The sequence below is a fragment of the Macaca thibetana genome, chromosome 7, assembly GCF_024542745.1.
Source record: "Macaca thibetana thibetana isolate TM-01 chromosome 7, ASM2454274v1, whole genome shotgun sequence".
NCBI lineage: Eukaryota > Metazoa > Chordata > Mammalia > Primates > Cercopithecidae > Macaca > Macaca thibetana.
The window spans coordinates 134,439,350-134,458,780 of NC_065584.1; the positions used below are offsets into that span (position 1 = coordinate 134,439,350).

A 19,431-nucleotide genomic window follows, 5' to 3' on the forward strand; every position below is an offset into this window, starting at 1 on the left:
TGGCTTAGCACCATCCCCCTTGGTACTGTCCTTACAATAGTGAGTTCTAGTGAGATCTTGTCATTTAAAAGTGTGTGTCACCTTCCCACTCACTCTCTAGCTCCCACTTTCACTATGTGATGTGCCTGTTCCCCCTTCACCTTCTACTATGATTGGAGGATTCCTGAAGCCTCCCCAGAAGCAGATGCTGCTGTGCTTCCTGTACAGCCTTGTAGAACCAAGCCAATTAATCCTCTTATAAATTACCCAGTCTCAGGTACTTCTTTACGGCAATGCAAGAACAGTCTAAGACAACATGGCTGATAAACCCAACTGGAAAAAATACAAAATAATATATGAGAGGAAGACAATTCCACTTATGAGAAAATAACATGAGTTAATATAATTTTTCATAATTAATGACGCACCACAATAATTTTCAGTACATAACCTATAGAAGTTCTTTTGCCAAAGGAAGATAGGCACTTGCATAAATATAGATTTTTCACACTATTTAGCACAACATGCAGTTTATTAATTTTCTCATATCAGAGTGCAAGGGAGAAAAAAAATCAAATATTCTGTTAGCTAATTTTCTCACCTAGAAAAGCATTTCTTTTTCTGCAAAGCATTGTAAAGAAGTTCAGCTCACTTGTGCTTCTAACCTCAAAAATGTCTTTCTTAGGACAATGGCGTTTTTGTGGTATTGGGTCTACAAGAATCTTTGAAATATCACACATGGTACTAAGTGGTTTGCAAGAATCACAGGGATATGACTTGGGGAGGAATCTTCAAAGTTCAGTTATTCATTCTATCCTTCTGCTTCCACACATGTAGAAGTAATTTAAACCACTACTATAATAGATGTCTTTAAAAAAAAAAAAAAAAAAAAAAGCCTTTCTGCTTATTAAGACAAAGAGCAATATTACTACATAATTAAACAAAAATTGGGCTGCCAGCAAGGACAGTTCATTATAGAAACTGGAAATAGTTAAGTAAACAAGATGTAATGATTAATGGCCCAACAGCAACCTACAGGGAGGTCTCTAGTGATAAGATGCATGGCTATGTTCTTAATTGTGTTGTGCTCAGTATTTTTATTACTAACTTAGATCAGTGATTAATCCAGGTTGCCCATTAGAATCACTAGGGGAGCTGTAAGAAAAAAAAAAAAATGCCTGGACTCCACCCCTAAAACTCTGATTTAATTGACTCATTTGTTTAACTATCAATGACAATGCAGAGATATGCTAAGTCCGCATAGATATGATAATAAAAGGAATAGTTTAATGACAGAGTAAGTGTCTATTATGTGCCAACAAGCCCTATGACAAGCAAGATATGGAGATAAATGTGACACAGTTCTTGTCATTAACAATAAAAATAAATTTGAGATTAATAGATTCAACAGTCACTGAAAAGACAGTGCAGTCTTAGACTGTATTAATCATCTTTCTCTACTTCAAGATGGTCAACTAAATTCTAGACTATTGTGTTTGACTTTGGAGGAACCCACTTGAAGAAGTTACAGAAAAGCTGAGGCTCTTTGAATAGAAAAGGAATAGCAGGTGATTTTCCTGGAGATCTGTTTATTCAATGAATTCGTGTTTGATAATTTTAAACACAAATATCAGAAGTGTTATTGCATGAAACAGAAGACATGTTTGCTCTGCTTTGGTCTCTGAAGAAAAGCTGAAACAATGGAAAATAAAGCAAGAGAATATCAATTTGGTTCAACTGATGGAAAAAATTACCTAATGATTAAAACTACCCAAACACAGAAAAGGCTGTTTGGGGAGGTAATGAGGTCCTCTCTTCTAGAGGGATATAAGCACAGACAGGATATGGAGTTGGTTAGAATTCTGTAAAGAGAGTTGAATGGAAAAGCTTTAAAGGATAATTCCACACTGAAATTCCACAGTGTATTATAGTTAGGCTAATTTCCTTGCAGTACCTAAGAAATCAGGTTTTTCCTTTTGTATAAAAAAAAAAAAAAGCCCTTCTTCCCTAAACTTTTGGACAATTGGGACACAATGATGTCACCATCTATTACATACCTAGATGACACCTGAACAGCCACATCTGTAATGATGTGAATTGTCAACCAAGGAGCACACATAAAACCCAATACAATCAGGACTGCTAGAGACACCAAGTCAAGGGTATCAGGAGCCAGAGCTTTAGATCACCCATCTCGGCATGTGACTCTGATTGCTGTCCTCTGCTTAATTCCTCTGAGAATAGTCTTTCATTATTCAAGCAAAAACATTCTTACAAAACTGTATATACTTCCTCACAACTACAGCCTTACCCCTGTGCACACATTCATGCAATAGGCATAGATTTATTGACACATATATAGCCCAAGTCTTGGATCATTTTTAAAGTATTAAAGTATTTTCAAGTTTAATGCCTAAGTAGCTTACTTTTGAAATAAACCTGCAAATTGTATACTTGATGTATTAGTCTGTTCTCATGCTACCGTAACAAAATACCTGAGACTGGTAATTTATAAAGACAAGAGGTTTAATTGGCTCATGGTTCTGCAGGCTGTACAGGAAGCACAGAGGCTTCTGCTTCCGGGGAAGCCTCAAGAAACTTTCAACTATGGCAGAAGGCAAAGGGGAAGCAGGCACATCTTACATGGTTGAAGCAGGAGCAAAAGAGAGAGGGAGGAGGTGTTACACACTTTTAAACAACCAGATCTCAGGATAACTCACTCCTACTATCAAGAGAACAACACCGAGGGGATGGTGCTAACCCACTCATGAGAACTTCATCCTCATAATCCAGTCACCTTTACTACGCCCCACCTCCAACACTAGTGATTACAATTCGACATGAGATTTGGTGGGAACACAGATCCAAATCATATCACTTGATAATTGCTATGAGAGCAGATTTTAAGTGTTCCCATCACACAAAAAAATAATAAGTTATGTGAGACAAGGCATATGTTAATCAGCTCGATATAGCCATTTTGTAATTTATACATATTTCAAAACATCACGTTGTGTGCTATAAATATATATAATTTTTATTTGTCAAAAAAAAGAAACTACATAGAAAGTCAGGTCTAAAATGTGACAGTAATCTGGGCACTAGTTTCATAATAGTGGACGTGAATGTAAGACTACCTTGTTACATAAATCATTTGACCTTTCAACAACAAAATGTACAATATGATTGTTACCATCTTTTAGCAATATGATTCCCAGAACCAGACAATTTGGTCCAGTAAAGAAGATTGCAAAACAAGATAAAAACCACTTTGAAACCGTTGGGGTTCGTGGTTTTTCCGTTAACCTCTCAATTGTTACTAAACTTGCCCAATTTCATCCACACAGTTGATTTATGGATTATTTTCATGAACTATTTGCCAGCAAAGGAAACTGCATTTATAGTTCCTTCTTCACAAGTAACTTACTCTTCTTTCTATGTCATCTTTTCATTTTTCAATCTTACATTTATTCCATTATAGCCAAGCTATAATAGAGCAAAATTCTATGATCAAAAATTGCTTATTTTAATTCTTACAATTCCAGTTACGTATTGCTTGTATACTTTTCAGTTTTGTAACATTGCAGTGAAGAAAGTAAAAGTAAAAACAAATAAATAAGCCAAATCTGTATTTTTTTTACTTAAAATTTACTTCTCAAAGCAGATAGAATGGGAACTAGTTTATGAAATTATCTCAAGCCTGGAACAGGTAAATAACAAACAAATACCTCAGAGAACTTACCTAGATTATTTAATTACTTTAATGCGCCATTTTAGAACATTTAGGAATAGAAATTCAGAGGCCAGAAAAAAAAAAAAAAAAGATTAAAACAGGCAAACTAAATTAGGGCAACAAGAAATCAGACGAAAGCTTAGCCAAAGAATAACACTATTTAAACAAATCAGATCTCAAAAAGATTAAAAAAATTTATGCTTTCATGCTCTTGAATCCAGAAAGAAAATGAATTTGAGACATATCCAACAAATATCTTTTCTCCTACAAGTAAATTATTTATAAAGAAAAAATTAAAACCTTTGCCATGTCAAACTTAGAATAACATGCACAGATATTAACAGCACACAAAACAGAAGCCATTTTCAATGTTTGCTAAAAAGCCACTGTTACTATGGTGAGGCCCCAATACAAAAAAGCAACAACTAACAACCAGAAACCCATAACAAATGCAAGTTACTGGTGCTTTCCATGACTAATTCCAACTTGTCACACTGCTTGTCATCACCTGTACTCTTTAGTTGGTGCATCCGGTCATCAGGCCTATAGATGAGGATCCACATCATGTGGGCAGTACAGCTATGCTGCTCAAGAAGAATACAGACTCAAATGTCCCATCAGTCTGGGGATGTGTTTCAACACTGTGACATCCCAAGAGTCCCCCAAAGAAAATATTCACAGAGTTTTATCTTTCCATGGATTTTAAATACATATCTGAAAAGCCAAAATATGTGAAAAGATTGATTTAAAAAATAGTTGACCAAATTTCAGTGAGCCTGAAAGCTTTTACACTGCTTCTCTTCTCTTTATTGCAAGCTATTAATTGAATTAGCTCTACCCAACTCCCTCTTTTTTTACAGTTTTTTCCTGCCCTCTGACTTTCAAACCTCAACTTTTTTTTTTTCTTTGAAGATTTTATTCTTCATAATCAAGGTTTACATAAAGCCAATCCCAATACCAAGTTAGGGTGATAATATAGGACAGTAACAGCAGCTGAATTTCATGTTTTAAAGCAAACCTGCATTTTGATTTTTTTTCCGATTATTTCATTCTTTTTTTTTCTTTTTTATTATACTTTAAGTTCTAGGGTACACGTGCACAACATGCAGGTTTGTTACACATGTATACATGTGCCATGTTGGTGTGCTGCACCCATTAACTCATCATTTACATTAGGTGTATCTCCTAATGCTATCCCCCCCCCCCCCCACAATAGGACCCGGTGTGTAATGTTCCCCTTCCTGTATCCAAGTGTTCTCATTGTTCAATTCCCACCTATGAGTGAGAACATGCGGTGTTTGGTTTTCTGTTCTTACGATAGTTTGCTGAGAATGATAGTCAAACCTCAACTTTCTTAAAAAATTAAAACTGCTTTCTTGAGGTTCTCCAGTTACTTCCTTCTATTAAAGATGCTTTCCCTTAGTTCTCAACCTCATAGGCACCTACCATTAGACCTGTTCACCACTCCCTCTTTCCTGAGACGTTCCCTTCCTTAACACTTTCCTCCACTGATCTCTCTTCGTTCACCTCAATCTTTGCTGTCCTCTGCTCCTTCTTAAGTTCTTTCCCTCCCACTCTCTAACAAACTGAGTTTCCACCCCATACCTCACATTTAGCAAGTTCCCTCACTGTTTAACAAGCCCCACTTCTCTCCTAACTTACAGTCAAATATCCTTCCAGCTGATATTCCTAAGTCTACAGCTCCTACCACACCCAACTTCTGTTCCATATTAACCTGGCCATTTCCATTTGGGGATTTGGCCTATTTTATATGGAGGACAAATAAAATCCCTTTTTACTTTGTGACTCCCCAGCCCCTGAGAGCCAATTACCTCATGTTTAAACTCTTCTTTTAAATAGTATGGTGTCACCTACCCAAGCCATAATTCCTCATGACACTCTCTCACCTCCCTTAGCCTGTAGTCTAAGGTCCGACTACAGGCTTTGGCTCCTGCCTCTCCTTGCTAACACTGGTGGTACAAACAAACAAACAAGGCAGGAATCATTTCCCATTCCCTCTGGCAAAACTTCCTCAAACATTTTCACGTACTTTGAGCTCTCCTTTCCCTAGCATTTACAGGCCACATCACAAAATTAGAATTTTGCAGCACCTTTTCATTCTTAACTATTATTAGTTTCATTCTAGTGTGCTTCTCTTACTGAGGAGACTATATTTGCTCCTTGAAAGTAGAAAGCAGAATTTGTACCCCCTTTCTTCTTTTTTCTTTTTCTTTTTTTTTTTTTTTTTTGGAGACGGAGTCTCGCTCTGTCGCCAGAGTGCAATGGCACAATCTCCACTCACTGCAAGCTCCGCCTCCTGGGTTCACACCATTCTCCTGCCTCAGCCTCCCAAGCAGCTGGAACCACAGGCGCCCGCCACCACGCCCAGCTAATTTTTTGTATTTTTAGTAGAGATGGGGTTTCACCGTGCTAGCCAGGATGGTCCCAATCTCCTGACCTCATGATCCGCCAGCCTCAGCCTCCCATAGTGCTGGGATTACAGGCGTGAGTCACCATGCCCGGCCTGTACCCCCTTTCTTAATAGCTCCAGTAGCACTCAACACACTGCTAGTCTAAGCAGGCAGGTCCTGTAGCATGCACTTTGGGGCCCACCTAAACATACTCTGCCTACACTAGCTTCTTCATGTATTGTTATCCCTTTGAACTTTATATGCTTTTTGCACGTTGCCTCACACATTCTTTGGAAAATAAATGAGGAAAAGGCAACAAACATACATGTTGTTAGGTATAGAGCAGGTATGTTGTGAATATTAAATTTTGAAAATTATTTTTATTTCTATTACATAAAAGGGGACAATGAATGGTCTATGCACCCCACACACAGGAACAGGAAATTTTCCTGTTAAGCCAGTCTTTTCTCAGAGAAACACAGATACATTATTATGACATGGGCCTAAAGAGGCCCAGTGACCATCTCGGCTCACACACTGAGAATGATGGTGAACCATGTTTTTCTACTCTGCTCTCAACCACTTAGATTCTGAGTTAAGAGGAGAGAGAAGTTTGCTGACTGTGGAAACGTACAAAGTCCTGTATAAATGGGCGGGAGGGAAATACAAGGAATTCATGCTGCAGGGAGCCTTAGTGGTGTGATTGTGGCACTGGCTGCTGGGAGTCGGAGGCACTCAACCATATGGCTGCACTGAACGAACACTTTGGAAAATCCAAATGGGCATTGTTTTACCAACCACAAAACATCATGAGAGCAGCAATAGATTTCATCCAATAACTAGGATATCAACAAGGCGTTTTCAGATTCTAGGAATAAATTATAGCATTAGAATCATAATTTTTAGGTGGGACTCTTTCTTTCTAAGCATGAAAACTACTGGTTAAATCTTCATCAATTTACATAAGCCTATGCACTTCCTAAACGGGATCAATAATTCCACTCAGGAAAAAAATCCTTTGAAAACTGCCCATCTACCTTTGTGCATTAAATATATTCAGATAAAATTTATTAAGTGTTTTGGCTTTACTGAAGTTTCTGAGTTTGAGGCAGGATAAGTTCCTCATCACTCAAATGAGTTCATCTCCCTTCTCAAATTCTGTTAAAGTTCAAGAGAATTGAATGGGGATAGATCATGCCTGGGCCTATGTGACAGAGAGTGAGAGAACAAGAATCAATGGGAACCAGTGCTTTCCATCATTTTTTTTTTTGAACTTTCAAACAAAATCAGAAAATAGCTATAATTAAGCTAACACTTTTTCTGACATCTTTTAACATTAATACATTTTAATACAACTTCAACTGTTTTCATCACTTCTACCATTCACTCTGAAATCCTTTTAACAGGAGTGAGTCTGTTTGACTCACTCACAATTTTTCTTTTAACCATTATTAACATTAACATATTTTAATATAGCTGTTTTCTACTTCTATTATTCATTCCTTTTATTAACCAAGAAAACATTGAACTCCCTTCTAATGAGAATTATAATTCTAGCACTTGGCTCACTCTCCCTCTTCAATCCCATTTTGTCTTACACATTTTGGCAGTCTAAATCCCTCTTGTAATTTGATGTTTTTACCTTCCAGTTCTCACAATACCATGTCTAATTTACATATTAATTTGACTTAGAATCATTAACCTTATCTTTTATGTCCTAAACCTTTTATTTCTCAAAAGTGCTTTTGATCATTTTTAAGCCTGTGCTATGTCCTAAAATGTGATTTGCAGCTTTAGAGTTTGTTGATAAATGAAGGTTCTCGAGGTATTGAGGTATCTTCTGCCAGCCCTCCAGGAAAAAAGTTTGGTTGGCCGGGTTTAATGTTTCTGGAAATCGCACAACTTATCAGAGCTATCTGTAAATTTTTCTCCTAAATTCTTACCTACAAAAGCCCGGGGTAATATTTAAGGTCATGCTTAGCCTCACATTGTAAAATTGTGTAAAATTCTTACCTACAAAAGCCCGGGGTAATATTTAAGGTCATGCTTAGCCTCACATTGTAAAATTGTGTATCTCCTTGATATACCTTTGTCTTTAGAATATAAGAACTTTACCAGTATTTATGTGAGGAAAGGCAAAGTAATTGGGGTTTGTTTTGTTTTGTTGTTGTTTGGTTGATTGGTTTTTTGTTTTGTTTGTATTTTGTTTGTTTTCCAAGATTGCTCAAAAGAGCCACATGACATCATGAAAAAAAATATAGGTTTTAGAATCTGGCCAATCTGCATTAGAATTCCAGTTTTGCTGGAAATCATCATTCTCAGCAAACTATCGCAAGGACAGAAAACCAAACACCGCATGTTCTCACTCATCGGTGGGAATTAAACAATGAGAACACTTGGACACAGAGCAGGGAACATCACACACCAGGGCCTGTCGTGGGGTGTGGGGAGCGGGGAGGGATAGCATTAGGAGATATACCTAATGTAAATGATGAGTTAATGGGTGCAGCACACCAATGTGGCACAAGTGTACATATGTAACAAACCTGCACGTTTTACACATGTACCCTAGAACTTAAAGTATAATTTTTTAAAAAATTCCAGCTTTGCTACCTTTTAGTTGCATGACTTAGACAAGTTACTAAATGGAGCCCCATCTTCATCTCAGTGGGTTTTGTGGAAGATTGAAATATGTTCAAAGTACCTGGTACACAGCTGGGTTCAAGCTGTACAAATGTGAGCTATTATCTGTGTGACCCTGAGCAAGTCACTTAAGTGAGATCTCAATGGCTTAATGTTTTCATATATTTAAAAAATATAATTAAAAAGTAAGAAATAAGAGTACTTCAAGGACTAGTTATAAGATTAAATAAGTTTAATATAGTACAGTGCTTAGAACCATGCCTTTCATATGGTGAGCCCTACCTGTTTTAAGCTATCATGATCACTATCTTTATTAATTATTATGAACATTCTCCCTGGGATATGTCTCCAAATCCATTTCCATTTGGAGTGATATTCTTTAAAGCTGGGCAAGACTGAGCAAAAGACACCAGAACGCTGCCTTTCTTAAAAGGATATTCCATTTAGCGGTTTTAAAGAAAAAAAAAAAAGCTTAAAATCAGATAGGCATAGGTTCCAATCCCAGCTCTACTTAGACTAGCTCACAGGGTTGTCGTATTTTATTCTACTTTATTCCTTACAATAACTGCATTAAATAGGTGCTTTGATTATCCCCAACATACAGCAGAATAGACTGAAGCTGAGAGAGGCTCCGCAGCCCTCTGACTGCACAGCCAGTCAGCCTTTTGGGTGTTCCCGAATCAAGGCAACACCACCTAGGTGTAGTGGGGGGTCCCATGCTCCTTCTAGAAGCATGGCAGGAACTCATTTCCTGTAAGCCACAATGGAAGTCCTTTATTCTGGGATATCTGTGCCCCTCTCTGCTCTGTAGCTTTTCTTTCTCCACTTTTGCTGTCACTCTTAGTTTTGCCACTCCATAGTGGATTTTGTTTTTATCTCGGTTTTTTGTTTTTTTTGTTTTGTTTTGTTTTGTTTTGTTTTGACACGGAGTCTCACTCTGTCACCAGGCTGGAGAGCAGTGGCACAGTCTTGGCTCACTGCAACCTCCACCTTCAGGGTTCAAACAATTCTTCTGCCTCAACCTCCTGTGTAGCTGGGACTATAGGCACACACCACCACATCTGGCTAATTTTCATATTTTTAGTATAGACAGGGTTTCACCATATTGGCCAGGCTGGTCTTGAACTCCTGACCTTGTGATCCACCCACCTCGGCCTCCCGAAGTGCTGGGATTACAGGCGTGAGTCACCGCGCCCAGCCCATCTTGGTATGTTTTAACTCAGAGATAGAGCTACCTTGTTCAATCTGCTGTGGCCACGGGGTACTCTTCTACTGCCTCGTCATTATTAGGAAAACCCAACAGAAAACAGTCACAGCCACACATGTGCATGCTTTTGTTCAATATCATGAAAGCTCAAGAGAAAATCATGTCTATATCATTAGCATTTTATGACTTTTAAAAGAAAGAAAGATCTGAAGCAATGGCAAATTGTTAACATCTATTCAATATGGGTGGTAGGCAAATGGTATGTTGTTATTCCCCATGCTTCTCTGTGAGTCTGCAATATTCCATTAATTAAGCAAAAATAATTGCAAATTGAAAAGAGCATACCATTTTACAAGGCACAAACATAATAAGGCTTTCCTTATAGGGTTACGACTCACAGAAGGAAAATACTTGTTATATATTGGAAAACAAGTAAATGAAGCCAAGTACTTAAATGCATAATTATCCCAGAGCAGATTAGTTATTACTGGGTATTTTTCTCAAGGTCTTAAATATAAATGTATCTAGTTCTCTGATTTGGGACTTGATGGTCAAGACTTTCAGAGGTCATTCTCTACAGTTAAAGGACTGGCTGTAGAATGGATGGAAAGGCATGGGGCCAAGTCTGGTGTTCACCAGGAGGGCTGAATGACCATATGTCAGGAGGCCATACAGAGTGACATTTGTCACCTTGGGGAATTATAGCCCCTCCCTCTCCCAAGCTAAGAAGCATGTTTCTCAGCCTCCTGAGAAGGATTTCTTGTCTCAAGAGCAGACTTACTTTAACCAAGCTTACAAGATTGATGAATAAAATCAGAGTGTGTCAGTATACTGTTCTACAATGAGAAATCTGTCATGAAGATGGCATATTGAATTACTACAGGGAAACCTACATTGAAAATCAAATTATAAACACAAGTTTGCATGACCAGCACAGCATGAAAAAAGAGAAATTTTAGCTACTTCTCCTAAATATTAATACATATTAATGTTAATTAATCAATTAATAATTGATTAATTAATAATTAATCAACTTATAATAGCCCAACGCACCCATCTCCATATATGGGAAAGATCTGCCAATAGGAACAACACACAAAAAACTCCATTGACCAACATTCTCTCTCCTCTAGCTGGTGCCTAATGGACACTGCCAAAGTTTGCCCCTGGGACTCTCATATTTCTATGCTTTAATAGCCATCAAACCCCTCTTTGAATTGAGACTTTCTTTCATTAAATGTGCTAGTAAACGCAATCATATAACAGGTCTTACAGGCCACATATCACCTACAGAAACAACTCTACCAGTTATCTATCTTTGAGCTTATAAAAGATTCCAGGTAGCAACTTAGATAGAGTCACAGAAGAATAACAACTTTATGAAGGCCCATGATGTAATTCATGAAGTTGTTCACTACTGTAGCCTAAGACAGTGCCAGTCACTTAGTAGACATTCAATAAATATTCCTTACGTCAATGAAAAATATCCTCACTTAAAATAAACTGTTCAGTACAAGCCTAAAGCCCGCACATGTAATCATTCTGTAAATACAATCACTCAGGACCTGGGAACTTTATCTGTTCTTTTTTTTTTTTTTTTTTTTTTTTTTTTTTTTTTTTTTTTTTGAGATGGAGTCTCCCTCTGTTGCCCAGGCTGGAGTGCAGTGATACAATCTCGGCTCGCTGCAACCTCCACCTCCTGGGTTCAAGTGATTCTCCAAGCTCAGCCTTCCGAGTAGCTGGGACTACAGGTGCCCACCACCATGCCCAGCTAACTTTTGTATTTTTAATAGAGACAGGGTTTCACCATATTGGCCAGGCTGGTCTTGAACTCCTGACCTTGTGATCTGTCCACCTGGGCCTCGCAAAGTGTTGGGATTACAGGTGTGAGCCACCACACCCAGTCCAGCCTCATATATATATATATTTGTATATATTTTATATATATATGTGTGTGTGTGTGTATATATATTTATTTAACTTCTGGGACATGTGTAGAATGTGCAGGTTTGTTACACAGGTATACACGTGCCACAGTGGTTTGCTGCACCCATCAGCCCATTATCTACATTAGGAATTTCCCCTAATGCTATCCCTCCCCTAGCTCCCTAGCCCCCGACAGGCTCTGCTACGTGATGTTCCCCTCCCTGTGTCCCTGTGTTCTCATTGTTCAACTCCCACTTAAGAGTGAGAACATGCAGTGTTTGGTTTTCTGTTCCTGTTTTAGTTTGCTGAGAATGATGGTTTCCAGCTTCATCCATATCCCTGCAAAGGACATGAACTCATTCTTTTTTATGGCTGCATAGTATTCCATGGTGTATATGTGCCACATTTTCTTCAACCAGTCAAATGATGGGCATTTGGGTTGGTTCCAAGTCTTTGCTATTGTGAACAGTACTGCAATAAACACACATGTGCATGTGTCTTTATAGTAGAATGATTTAGAATCCTTTGGGTATATACCCAGTAATGGGATTGCTGGGTCAAAGAGTATTTTGGTTCTAGATCCTTGAGGAATTGCCACACTGTCTTCCAGAATGGTGGGAGTGGAACTTTATCTTACATATATTTTTCCACATTCAGCCTGAGTTGCTTAGAGAAAATCCCTCAAATGCCATTCATCAACCACCAGCTAACGTCACTCCATCCATCCCCAAGTGCTACAAAAAAGGTCCATTTTCATATTATTCCTATGTATTCTACTAACCAGATGGGTACCAAATTGAGCTAAACATCAATTCTTGAGAAAGAAGAGATTTTATCATCTTCCCATGACAATAAGCATGCCAACTACTCTTAGTGGGAAATAACTAGTTTGTAAACATTACTAAGATCTGTATTTATGGAAACATATGGCACCTTGCTGTTAAAATGGTCCAATGAATAAAGTTTTTGGTGAAGTCATACAGTTCTAGAAGACATGCATCCCACTGTCTTTAGATAAGACCTATTCCAGTATGCATGTGTTATGTGTGTTTTACTCACCGCATACTGGAACTTTTCATTATATTCACGGTCATTGGCTTTCACTATCCGTTCCATTTCTAAAGAGAGAGAAATCAGGTATGAAATTAAATTGTAGGCCCACAGAAACAAATAACTCATTAAAACAACATCACTTAGGTTGCTTTGTTGTTAAGGTTGCAAGAATTCTTTTCTTTCAAATTTGAAGGGCATTGGCTTTTTCCAGTGTACATGTTGGAACATGTGTTGGAAAGTCACAAAATGGAAAGCTACAATGTTTCTCATTGTCCTCCTGATGCCAACCATAAAGCAAAACATTATGTGTCTCCAATTTCTGTGTCCCTCCAGCACCGCAAAGACCCTTTCTCTTAACTTCAAGTGGTTCCTAAGAGAAGGAGCTGACAAAGTCAAATGCATCCTGACAAGGAATGTTTTGTGAGGTTTTTTGCTACAAAGTCACAAAATATAACATAGCCAAATAAAACCATACAGAAGTGGCCAGTGAGGTCACTGACTTTATGGTCATAGAACCAAAGGTGATATTTGTAAGCAGCCCAGGCATATTAAGAAGAATGACACATAATCAGGAAACTGAGACCTGCCCTTAGCTGGAAGTGACCAAAGAATAAAATCTCTTCTGAAAGCAAACACAAACACCAGTACAAATAACAATATAAAAAGGACAATAAATCCAAAGATTATAACAGTGCAGAATAAAAATTTGCAGAGGGCAAGAAAAGACAGTGCCCCAGAAACACTAGCAGAACAATTTTTGTAGTAAGGGTAGCAAATTCTTGCTCCATGTTTACTGAAGAGTTACTTCCAGAGTTGACCGAAGATTTAGGATGGAATGATGAAAGCTATGAGAAAAGAGTCAGCAAGGTAACCACCAGATGTCAATGCTGGACTCTCATGGCGAGTGACTTGACCCTCTCACCATTAAATTCCCTTAATCCCATAATTCTCCAACTGGGTAGGTGACAGGTGGTAAAAGGTGGAGGGACTGCAGTAAGAGTCTGAGTTTGGAGAAGGCACTTACAACCAGAGAGATAAAGGAGACTGCATGGTGGAAAGTAACTTGGAGACACATGTTGGGGATGGAGCAGGGAAGAGCAAAAGGAAAGTGAAAAGAAGATTTGGAAGCAGAAGGGAGACGAGGAAAATGAGGGAGATGAAGAGGGAGAGAAGGAAGGAAGGAATATATTTTAGCACCCACCATGAATTGTAAGAACAAATTTTTTCCAAAAAAATCTCTCTGTAGCCCTGGTATCTCTCTGTAGCCCTGGTAGTTCAACTCCCAAGACTGAAGGTCACCTCTAAAGACTGCCCCTGACAAATGACACCCTGTCTTTGGTTATGACTGGGTTTCTACCATTTGTAGGGTGTTTTGTCTGTCCAGTAACCACCTGCATGGTTTCCTTCTTGCCTATCTAATAAAGCCAGTTCCCTGTGATAGTTCCTGTTTTCTAGTATGGCTCAACTAATTGCTGATAAGAATAATATTGGACTGACATCAATAGTTGATGATACCTGAATGGGCTTGCTCCTAACCTGTAACTTTGAAATCCAGAACCCACCAGAAAGCAACCTCTCAACCACTCACCCACCTGAAGAAAACATTTCAAACCCTGGCTAAAAAGCACCATCCTCTCTTTCTTGCTGATGCCCCAACAAAGACTTAAAACATCAAATCCCAAAGTGGTACTTTGAAGGGTGAGGGAACCTAAATGCTTAAAAAGCTAGATAATTTATTTATATAACACCACCATAACCCAGAAGTAGTAAAATTGCTGTCAGGAAAGCAAAAAATGTTACTGGGATGGTAGGAGCGAGAGCTCCTTCTGCATGGCAAAAGGTTAACCTGGACCACTGGTATGCTGCATGTAATTTATAGATTATAGCAACAAAACAAAAATCAGATATACTAATTATATATTAATTAGGTTTAGCTTAGTTCATATACATTCAGATGATGATCCTTCTAAAATTTCACATTTATATGAAGCACATCCAACAGTAGAATTCTATAGTTCTCTACCCAATTTTACCCACTCCAAACACCAGAATCTTGACTCTGTGAGCCACATAGAAATTATCCTGGGCTGGGTGTAGTGGTTCACGCCTGTAATCCTAGCACTTTGGGAGGCTGAGGCAGGTGGATCACGAGGTCAAGGGATCAAGACCACCCTGGCCAACATGGTGAAACCCCATCTCTACTAAAAATACAAAAATTAGCTGGGTATGGTGGCACGTGCCTGTAGTCCCAGCTACACAGGAGGCTGAGGCAGGAGAATCGCTTGAATCTGGGAGGCAGAGGTTGTAGTGAGCCGAGATTGTGTCACTGCACTCCAGCCTGGTGACAGAGCAAGACTCCGTCTCAAAACAAAAAAGAAAAAAAAGAAACCATCCTGCCCAGCATCTCCATGTAACCACACTCCACAGGGATAGGGACTAGCCCATTCCCAAAGCAGCCAAGCAGTTTCTATGGTAGGTCAGTTTGGATCTTCTTTCAGGTATCCAAATTGCTCTTGTCCCACAAAACCTGATTGCAGCCAAGAAGCCCACTTTTCCTTCTAAATCCTTCTTAGTAAGTCTGAATTGTTGCCTCTGTTACTTCTATTAATTATCATCTTTCTGAACTAAGTCTTCCTGGATTAATTCTGGCAGAAAATTTAGCATCCCTTCATTAAGTTCTGAAAAATACAGGCTTTGGTTCTAAATCCCTACGGTTTTCTGTCTTTAACCTGACTATGCTACACCTGAATTATCTTTGTAGGAATTTCCTTTCTTCTCTGTGCTACCATAGTGTATGAGGGGATATAAAGACCTTTTGGCAATAAGTCACATCCTGGAAAAACAGAAAGCTGAAAACAAATTCCCCATAACTATTCCCAGTGAGAATGGCTTAGAGGTTCAATGAACTAATGCCTGATACTTCATAGGCATCATGGGATCCTTCCATATGTAAGAGGAATGAAAGGAAACTAGTCACCAAGGGGTTGATGATCTACCAGTGTGAGCTCACACCTGCACAATTATCACTGAATGTGTCCACCTCCAAAAAGGAGTAAGGCAATATATAAGGCAATATATAGTAAACCAGCAAGTTTAAAGCGGACTAAAAGAGATAAAAGAGCTTCTGGTTTAAGATGGCCAGTTGAGTATGTCTTTTTCCTCCCTTCTTTCTCAGGTCCCACTGAAATTACAGAAAACATGTTTTTAAATTAAAAACACAACAGTGCTGGAAAACAAGAGTAGTGGCTAGCAGAGGTTCAAAAATTTTGAAGAAAGCCTAGAGAATAAAATAGAAAGCAGATGAGATCATTTTGACTGGGGAAAAAAAGACAGAAGTAACTCTAGCCAAAAGAATTAGAAGAGTAATCTTCCCAGTGAGCCCAGAGAGCTCTAAATTCAGAGTTGGTAAATACGAAGATTGAGAGTATGTTATGGACAGGGTGACAGGCCCAGATTATGCCTATTACCTTGTTAAAATAATTGATAGGTTCCCCTTTCATTCTCAAAAGTGTCTCCATTTGATGATAAATAATATTACCACCTCAGAGTAATTTAAAAAAATAACTGAACCAATTGAGATCTCCCACACCCTGCTTTACCCACAAAGAGAGTAGGCAACACATCGGGGGGGAAACCAAGGGTGGGTATTCAGGCTGAGAAGGAAGAGCTCTGCCACTGTACAGCAGGTATAGCCAACTTGGCCCCTAGTAAAGCTTGCCTGACTGAGGCCATTGTGGGATTTGCCAGACTGCCTGACTAACCCACAGAAAAGCCTCTGTCAGCAGGCTGCTCACTCCTGTTCAAAGGAGAGGCCTGGCAGAGAAAAAGACCCTTGCAATGGCACTAATCTATCTAGTCCTTTATTTATAAATACAAATCAGTGGCAGCTGAGAAAAACCAAGAGCACAAAAAAGAGGGATTCAACAAGAAGAAATAATGCTGAATACAGGTAGAATAGGGGGATTGGTTTTTCTTTTTAATTCTAATTAGTGCCTTGAATATATATACATAGATATATAGGGTTTTTTAGAGATACTTTTTTCTTTTTTGAGATTGTGCCACTGCATACCACTCTGTCACCCAGGCTGAGTGTCACTGCAGTCTCGAATCCCTGGGTTCAAAAAGTCCTCTCACCACAACCTCCTGAATAGCTAGGACTGCAAGCATGAGCCACCGTACCCAGCACCTCAAAGATATTTAAGAAGACATGGCATCCATGAAACAAGAACAAGCTAATATAAACAAAGAAAACAGAGAACAAGAAAAAGTCCCTAGAATTAAAAATATTTACTGGACACACTAGAGAGTAGAATGGACAAGATGGAAGATCAGATTGTATAAATCTCGCAAAATATATATCAAAATGACAAACAGAAGGAAAATGTGGGGAAAAAAACTTAGGATAAGGGAACATAGACAATGGATAGGTGAAAACAATCAAGTAAACAGAAGAAAACTGCCCTGCTCCAGAGTAAGAAGTAACTCTTCAAAGTGAAAGGGCCACCAAGTACCAATCAGGATGAATGAAAATGAACCCACAAACCTTCATAAAATTTTGAGCTCCAAGGACAAGGAGATAATCCCAAAAGCTTCCAAAAGAAAAAAAATGGTTAGCCTGAAACACAAGAATCAGACCAATATGACATTTCTCATCAGTAATAAGGATGCTAGAAGATGTTGGAGTGATTCTTTTCAGTTTTAAAGAAAAATATTTTGAAACTTAGAATTCTATACCCAGCCAAATAATCAAGTGTGAAGGGGAAATAAAGACATCTCTGCAAAAGTGTTTACAGACAACGACCATCTGCAAAACAGCTACTCAAGAATGTACAACAGTAAGACCTACTATTTGACAGCACAACAGGGTGACTACAGTCAATAATAATTTAATCGTACACTTAAAAATAACTAAAAGTATAATTGCGTTGTTTCTAATACAAAGGGAAATGCTTGAGGGGATGGATACCCCATTTTATATGATGTGATTATTATATATACCATGTCTGTATCAACATCTCATGTATAACCCATAAATATATATACCTACTATGTACTCACAAAAATTAAAATAAAAAATTTTACAAAAAAGAATGTACAAGAGGAAAAATACTTGTTTAAATGTTTAAAGTACAGTAGGGTGGAAGAAGATACAGAAGGAAGAATGATAACCAACCAACAGAATGATAATAAAAATGGCTAATCCAATGACCCACACACCTGATTCAGGTGTGCCACAAATGCTACAGAATAAAGAAATGCCTGTCTATTGCCCTATTTTACAAAGTCTGTGAGATAGTAAAGTCAATTTATCAGTAAAAGTGCAATTATTAGTAGCTCTGGTAGGTAATAATAAATCAGTTTCTCAGGAAAAGTACAACTATTAGTAATTCTTGCCTCAGGCATTAATTTACCTAAGAAATCCTCATAAGGAAGTCATTGTTTGATATAAAGAACATAAAATAAGGTTTTTGGAGCTATGTTTTGTAACATCCCTAAGGATATCATCCCAAGACACAATTGAGAGAGGCCTACAATGGGGTCTCTGTACTCATTCTCTGTTGATCTGATTAAATCCAAGAATATATTTTGGGATATTTGAAAGAATGCATAAGCTATGTGTCCATTGAATAATCATTCTTATTTCTATCAACTTCACTGTACTAAATACTACGTGACCATGAGCTTGATATTGAACTTCCTGGAACATACCTGGAATGCTGCTACACTGTATTGCTGGCTGAGTACAAGACCCAAAAGAAGATCAAGTTGGTAATAGCATTTGCATCATTTTTTGACACCTGAGGAGCCTAACAAAAACATGTGCTTGGATAGGAAGGAAGCCATCCTTTGTCATTCTAGTGATCCAAGATAACAGCCATCAGCAGAGGCAGAAATCTCTTAGACATTTGTTTTGAATCTCCTCCAGAATATAGAAAAATAGATAAGTAAGCCTTCAAACTGCTACTCCATGTAGGATGAGGAAAATAACCTTAAATCCCCCAAAATCATAAAACCCAATATAATTTGATGCCTTCCTCAACCAAATAGGATAGCAATGAAGCACTCATTGGATGCTTATCTTTAAGCCATGTACTTCCAGTCATATTCTCCAAGATAATTAAATAAGGATACCTCATTTATTTTAGGAAGTAATCATTTACAAACCAGTTAAATATTAGGGTACATTTACCAAAAAGAATAACTCAGTTTCAGAATAATTAATCTATGGCTCCCTACTTCCCTGGAAAAAAAGAATTATCTCACAGGGCTGATGGTTTGTTAAAGTCACTCCCGGTTTATGACTAAAAACAAAACTATATCTACTTATGCTTGTCTTTCCATTTGGAAAGGGGAGATACAGACAGAACATCCAAAATTATAATCAGATCACTAAGAAACAAGTTTAAAAGATGAGAGGACATAATACTATCCTGCTAGAATTTTTTTTTTTAATAAGTAGAGACAGGGTCTCACTATGT

The 19,431-nt window shown here is 38.1% G+C and overlaps 1 protein-coding gene across 11 annotated transcripts in view; it reads right to left on the minus strand.

Moving 5' to 3' along the window:
• ATP8B4 (ATPase phospholipid transporting 8B4 (putative)) overlaps positions 1–19,431 on the minus strand; it is a 314,125-nt gene that overhangs the window by 206,462 nt on the left and 88,232 nt on the right. For all 11 annotated transcript variants that reach the window (XR_007727270.1, XM_050797123.1, XM_050797120.1 and 8 more), the window contains one exon: positions 12,959–13,017. Coding sequence is in view for 10 of the 11 variants with exons in the window: in XM_050797123.1 (XP_050653080.1) it covers positions 12,959–13,015 (57 nt within the window). In the remaining variant the exon portion in view is untranslated. The remainder of the gene's footprint in view (positions 1–12,958; positions 13,018–19,431) is intronic.